Source organism: Aplysia californica, unplaced genomic scaffold (assembly GCF_000002075.1).
Source record: "Aplysia californica isolate F4 #8 unplaced genomic scaffold, AplCal3.0 scaffold00188, whole genome shotgun sequence".
Classification (NCBI taxonomy): domain Eukaryota; kingdom Metazoa; phylum Mollusca; class Gastropoda; order Aplysiida; family Aplysiidae; genus Aplysia; species Aplysia californica.
The window spans coordinates 426,129-433,587 of NW_004797458.1; the positions used below are offsets into that span (position 1 = coordinate 426,129).

The 7,459-nt window shown below is 41.4% G+C and overlaps 1 protein-coding gene across 2 annotated transcripts in view; it reads right to left on the reverse strand.

Annotated features, from left to right (window-relative positions):
• Positions 1–1,016: 1,016 nt before the first annotated feature.
• Positions 1,017–7,459, reverse strand: part of LOC101863022 (extensin) — a 12,384-nt gene continuing 5,941 nt past the window's right edge. For both annotated transcript variants that reach the window (XM_005098628.3, XM_005098627.3), the window contains exons 3-5: positions 4,109–4,213; positions 3,284–3,529; positions 1,017–2,401 (exon numbers count right to left, since the gene is read on the reverse strand). In XM_005098628.3, the coding sequence (XP_005098685.1) occupies positions 1,767–2,401; positions 3,284–3,529; positions 4,109–4,213 (986 nt within the window). In that variant the 3' untranslated portion in view covers positions 1,017–1,766. The remainder of the gene's footprint in view (positions 2,402–3,283; positions 3,530–4,108; positions 4,214–7,459) is intronic.

Here is a 7,459-nt window from a genome sequence, read left to right on the forward strand (position 1 = left end):
CTTATTAATGGGATAAAAACTACAAACAACCACACAGACACACACTCTCAGCAGAACATATGACCATAGAAGCCTGAACCTATCATGACCAGCGGTGTTTGCACATAATGTGATTTGATGGAACTCGACTAAAGCTGAAACTGTCAAGTCCTGGGGAATATAAAATTGGAATCTGTATTGGGGGGAAATAAGTCACAACATGACTATGGCTGGTCGAGCCTCTTCATTTCCATAAAACCACATTACATACACACCCAGAACACAGACTGTGTCTGTGAAGATATGGAGTACAAAAGAACGATCAAGTACAGGAGACACACATTTACACAGGAGTCCCCACCCTGATATCCCAACACATACGCATACACATATATAAACATGTGAGTACATGCGAGATGTGTTATTGCACATGTCCAAGATGTACGTCATCAGCAGACTATTGCCACAGCGGGTGAGTCAACAAACACAGCAACGACCACCGCAGGACAGATGGAGGGCAGACCAGACAAAAAACAAATCCATCCTGATCTCTGTGACTTTCATTCCTTCATTCATTCATTCAGACAAATTGGTAGGCAGCGCGGTGGAATCAGGCTCTCGTCATTTTTTGGGCATGCAGAGTTATTGATATCATCTTATAGCTTGTTCACTTATCTTTATTTGGATTTTAAAAATATCCATTTATCTTGAATACAAGTCGAGATATTAGCGATTAAAGGAGGCGGGGCTACCTGTTTTCAGAGGTAAAATTAGTGAGAAAATGGCCGCCAAAGATTAGTTATTTCTTTAGCTTAAGAGTCGGTGGTAACAGAAAATTTACATTTTTTGTGCTTTTAATCAACGTTTTTCAGAAAAATCCACACATAAATTCGTTCTTTAATGGGCATGAAAGGTGTTGAGCCAAAAAGCAAAAATTTGATAAAAATTCACAAGCCTGTGGGAAAATGCAAGTTACTTCACTTTGATAATTTTGATGAGAGCCTGATTCCACCAGGCTGCCTCACAATTCGTTTTAAAATAACAAAAGCAAACTGATTTAATAATAATAATAATAACAAAACAGACCAATTAAAAAAATCTTCCAGGCAACAATTCACATTCCAACAATCTGTATAATTGTAACTGACTCAACTGATGTCTCATCAGGAATAAAAATTATCAAAACATGGAAACAAAAAAATAATACTTGGCCCTGTTGCTTACTGGTGTAAACAAAATCAATTGGCAATTGGACAATCTCTTATAAAAACCAACTCAAGATCAAAGTCTAAAATCTTGCACTCTTTCTGGCAAATACAGGCAATTTCATACACTAATGTTCAGTACCCAAAAGTTCGACACCCCCCCCCCCCCAAAAAAAAAGGAAGATTCAACGCTGGGACAAAGCTTTCACTGAAGTCAGATGTTGATACAAATCAGAAAAAGACCAAGAAAGCATATTGATTAAGCAGTTTAGCACCTTCGAAAAGATCAAATTTCACTCTACAGCAAGGCCGAAGAAGCCCCACAACATAAGCACACACAACCAAGTGCACATGGAGACACAGTTTCAAATATGCACGCAGCCACACGCACACACACACACACATCAACATATATATCTATAGGCACATACCTCAATCAACACATTACAATCAGTCTTACAAAATGATTTGGGAAAAAAAAGTCCATTTACACCACCACCCCCCTCCCCCCCACACACACGCACGCACTCTCAAGGCTAAACTTCACAGGACAAAGAAGGCCTTTCATCCACACCACATGAACTACTCCTCCTCTTCTTCCTCCTCCTCCTCTTCATTACTAGACGACAGCGGGTGCTGAGCCGGCCTTCCAAAGGGAATACTATGGACGGGAGTGACTGTCCCCATGGTAACAGTTGTGTTGGGGGGAGCTGATGGAATTTGGCTGGTGTGTTCACTGGCGAGAACAGATGAGTAATTGAGAGGAGGAGGGGGGTAGTGCAGCCCTGGGTTGTCCCCTCCCGATACTGGTGGTGGTGGTGGTTGCTGTTGCTGTTGTAAGAGATGAGGGTGATGGTTGATGCCGGCCGCCATGAGTGGCGCTCCCACTTGTGGTAGTGGCTGTGCCATGGACATCTGTGTTTGTTGTTGCTGTTGGTGGTGGTACAGATAAGGATGCTGCTGCTGCTGCTGTTGTTGCACCATGATCGAAGGAGAGGCAGAGGGGACCAGCGGGTCGGCCGTTGTCCCAGAGACAGTCGACGCTTGGCTGGAGTGAGACAAGGACGGCGCTTGACCGCCCGGTACGGGTGTGTGGCTCGGGGCTGGGGGGATTGGCACTGATGCTAGGTACTGGTTGGGTGGGAATGTAGGCACGCCGCCAAAGTGTGGAGGAGGGGGCTGAAACTGACTGTGGGGTCCGCTGTTGTGGTTCACACCTGTGACAGAATCCAAATTAAAAAAAAAAAGTGATGTCATCATGTCTTCACGTAATATTGTAACACCGCATTATCATTGTGCAATATCATGTTTCGAAGACTTATGACTGATGAGGTACCCTTACATCTTCTATGATTCAAAATGTATTAATGATGCCTATCCTTTGGAGCATAGGAGCATATCAAGGAAATTAAGATAAGAAGGGAGGGAAGTAGTCCTTGGGCAATCTACTCCCTTTATGTCTGCTGCCCAGGCAAAGCTGCATCATGCATACTGCTTTAAAATCGTCTGTCAAGACACACCTCGTTTTCAAGCCTTATGACTGATGTGTAATACACTTTAGTGTCATAGCTTTATGTTATCTGTTTTATGGGGTAGCTTATTGCTGATGTCTACCATCATAACACTTTGTAATCTACTCTCACATGTCTAGCTTAACCCTTATATGTAACTTCACAACCATGTGCTGTCATACCATGCTTTTAATGTTTGCTTATACATGATGAGATGTGTGATTCACCTTAATACCCTGCCCTTCACTCATTCACTTACACAAATTCATTCCCAAAAATGTAAGGTATTACAACACAATGTCATACATTTTGTGTGGAAACGTACGTAGCACGTACTCCCCCAATAAATAATACCATTAAATTGCAGTATCACATCTGTTTAAACATTAAATTAAAATTCGGTGACCTACACGAGGTATTTCAGTGGGTTTGTTGTCCTTTTAAATATTAACTCACCCAGCCCTAGCGCCGATAATATCAGTATTCGCGTGCAACGCTCCAACCTTAACGCCGACAGTATCGGTATGGATCTTACTCCTATTTAGTCTGAAAGTGAAAGTTCATTCCCCCCTATCACGGGTGACCCACCTGGTCCAATAACGCCATAGTTGTGCTGCTGGCCTTGAGCCATGACCGCCGGATGAGGGTGCTGGTATGTCATGCCTGTGTTAGCGTATGAGACGGGGGGCACCACTGTCATGGGGTACGCCATGCCCCCGTCCGTCACCGGCGCCCGCTGATACGCCGCATTGGCAGGGCGTTCGGCAGCCGAGCTTGAGGGTGCTGGACGCTTGCGACGGCACAGGCAACAGATGAGAATCAGGATCACAAAGCCTGAAAGAACAAGGAATGGAGACAATTTTTTATTTTAAAAACATATTAATAACACATTTCTAAAAAGATGGGAAAATGATATTGTCAAAGCAGTGAAGAAAAGCAAGCAGGCTTTAAAGGATGTCAAAAGATAACTGGCTCATCTTGGCATTCCATAAATCTGTGCTAAGATGAATGTGCACATATGTATAAATATGTGTAACATCATTTCTGCGACATTTTTCTTGTAACAATAAAGTTATTGATATTGAGTGCTGAAAATAATTTCACAACACATGGGGCAGTAGTGATAACATGCAGGAAACCTAACGGTCTTGTTGACTTTCTATTCATACATAGTCCTGAAAATAGATGGTATCAAAATAAAGCAAAACTTAAAGGGAAACACCTGCTCCATTTGATACACAAAGAATGATCTTTTTTTCCCAATTAAGTCTTTAATAAAACATTAAAGTTTAAAACTTTTTATAAATGAAGATGACCCCCCCCCCCCCCCAAAGAACAACAACAACAATACAACCTTTTCTCTTCTTTCTACAGCAAGAATTGAAACATGAACAAACGAGACAAGAAACTCACCGATAAACAGAGCAAGTCCTATTCCAATGAGGAGAGGCAGTGGAGCGGTGTCATCCAGATCTATGTCTACATTGTTGTTGTGACCCCTCCCTCTGCGTGGACGCACTGAAACAAAAAATCAAGAGAAACAGTCTTAACATGAACGGAACAGTTATTATATATGCGCAATTTTAATGCACACATATGTGAGGCAGCGTGGTGAAATCAGGCGCTGGTCAAAATAATCAAAGAGAAGAAACTGGCATTTTTCCGAAGGTTTGTGAATTTTGATTGAATTCTTGTTTTTTTTGCTTAATTAACACCTTTAATTAAAGAACACATTTCTTTGTGGATTTTACTGAAAAACGTTGATAAAAGGCACAGAAAATGTAAATTTTCAGTTTCCACACACTCTCAAGCTAAGGAAATAACTAATCTTCTGAGGCCATTTTCTGCAGCACAATTCGCTTTGTAATGCTCTTCACTAAAACAAGTATTGTCCCTGCATTTCTTGGAATTCCCACGTCAGTGTTGTAAAGTTTGGTACTTCGTTGTTACACACAAAAAAATGTGATTTTGACAAGATGAATCCCTTTACTTGCTAATAATTGCATGAATATAATATTATATACTTTAAAACTCCACATCCTGCATTTTGTATTCCAGTCACTCCCTAAACCAAGACAACCATCACAATTTGACATGCATAACTTTGATGACACTGATGATGACAAAGACATATTTTCATTTTTTATCTTTCTCATTTGCTCAAATATCAAGGCAATGCATGAATGAGGTGATAGGAACTTTCTTTACTAGTCCAGGCCGAAAATACCAGTCATGTACTACAAAGTACACTTTTAACTGGTCATCTTATGTGCATAACACGATGATGACAAATTTGGGATTCGTTAATGGACCTTTCCGGTAATGACCCCATTGTAAAAATGTTACTTCATTTGTCTTCAAAAGGAAACTTGTGCGATTTCAGCTGTAGTAATCGAGTTTTATTGCTAAAAGCTTGTCTAGATGCTGTCAAAATAATATACCAATCAGTATGATGACAACAGTTGTGCACGTGATACACTTTTAAAGATTGCAATTGATGAAAATTGTGAAACCTGATTGAAGTATTTACATGTATGCCTGAAATATGATGGCTTAAGACTTACTCTCAGCACCAGTAAAGTTTTGAAGACTATACAAAAATGAGTGCTTGGAAGTAATTGCAATGCTGTTTTCATGTGACATATTGAAATGGGCAAAAAGGAAGTGGTTATTCTCACCCTGGATGAGAATAACCCATGTCTCGTTATTCTCACCCCCTCGTTTTACTGGAAATGACCTTAGAGGGATCAGGGAGGGGGGGGGGGGGGGGGGGGGGGGGGGGGTAGATGCTCCACAGCACCATGTTCGTCACTGTTCGTGTCAGGGATGTCAGTTTGGAGCCAAATCCCTGAAATATGGCTCTTTTCGATCGTGTCTGGCCCGGAGAATTTCATTTGGCTTTCTGGCTCTTTTTTGGCTCCAAACTCCAACAAATGTTCAAGAAGAAAAGGAAAAGAAAGAATAAAAGAAAAAAAATGAAAGTGAAGTTGATTACCAAACTAGTTAACACGATTTAACGCCCTCGCCTATTTGGTCTGAATAATTTACAACCCTTCTACCATCGTGCAAGAGCATTTATTGTCTCGTGCTTGTGTCTCATTACGTTTGAACATGTTCTCAGTTCCTTGAACCATAATTTATTGTGTGCAGGCAGAGAGTGAGAGGCCTGCCATCGTTAAGTGTGTAAACAGCAAATGGTATGGTCTGGCTGGCGGCCGGTCCAACATCCCGCTCAGTAGCCTTGGTAGTGAGCCTTTTTTTTATAATGGAGAGGCGAAAAATGTTTTCACATTATTACTATTCGTTCCCAACCACATGCACTAAGACACCAAGGGCCTAAGTGATTTTATCGGCCTGCTAGAGGTCAGGGGGGAGTCCTCACCTCATGCCCACACCGGGGTGAGAATAGCAAGACATGGGTTATTCTCACCTGGGGTGAGAACAAAGGTGACAGGGCAAAAATAGCAGCAAAATCCCTTTATTTTATCATTTCTAAGATATAAATCATATATAAAACAAAAATCTTTTGCTTGTGCTGCTACTGCAGCATATAAACAACACATATATGCCACAGACATAAATGTGTTTTCTATATTTATAAGGAGTACAAAAAAATACTGTATCACATAAATAAGCAAAATGCTGTGGTTCTGGCACAGGCTGATAATCCTATCTATAATTGTTTTTATTACACTATGTGTGAGTTTTGAATACAAATCATTTAAAATATTTTAAGAAAAAATTTGGGACCTGAAAACCTGTTCCCTTTGTGCATTTTTCGCTATGTGTGCGTGCTAGACTGGAGCTAAGCACTTTCAGAGATATCCAAAGGATTCAACATTTCCAAATGATTTTTTAAAATGAAATGGCTCTCCTTTTTCAATGGCAAACGGCAGTATTCCTTACACGGAAAATGACGTAGTAAATTACAGGTCAAAGTTATAAATAGTGAGCAATGACTTTGCAAGTTATCGACCTCATAGAGCGTCTCTGGCCAAGATATCAATCGATAAAGTGACGCGTTCCAGCTGAGCGATTATCAAGGCCGTGAGCAGTGGTGGAGGGTGGACCAAAATTTGGGTGGGGCTTAGGTTGCTTCCAGTTCTTTACAGTGGAGTCCACTTATAACGAGTCCTGAAACAACGAGAAGTCTGTTTTAAAGACACTATTTTAAAACCCCATTTTTTCTCCTTCTTTATCTTTGCAAATAAAATACTGCTATTGCGCAATCAGACCGTCACGCAAGCCGGTTATAACGGAATATTGCTGCTGCTGTGCACAGCTCACAGACCAATTAAACATATTATAAAACCTTGTTGAGAAAGTCGGTGATCCAGCGAAACAAAGAATGGGAGAGCCCACGCGATCCAACAATGAAAGCCGGAGCGAATGAGTGGGGAGGGAGTGGCATGCGCAGACAAGCAGAACGCATCGCATGATAGGCCAGCCCAGTCTAGATTATCTAGGCATACCGTGCCTCTCACTTGTCTGATGCGGGATTGAGAGGTCAATGTGTGATGTGTGCAAGCAGACGCAACGCACCACAGGGTGAGGTGGGGTGGGGGACAACACAGCGGGCGAGTTAACCTAGAGCCAGAGCCCCTTCTTTCTGATCGCCAACGCTGATTTGTCAACATTGCTAGTGCCAGAGAAAGAAACCCGATTCGATTTTTGATCAAGTAAGACTTACAGATCATGTTGAACAAAATCATCATCAGGGGAAATACAAAAAGGAATAAACAGAACACCAAACTGATAGATTAG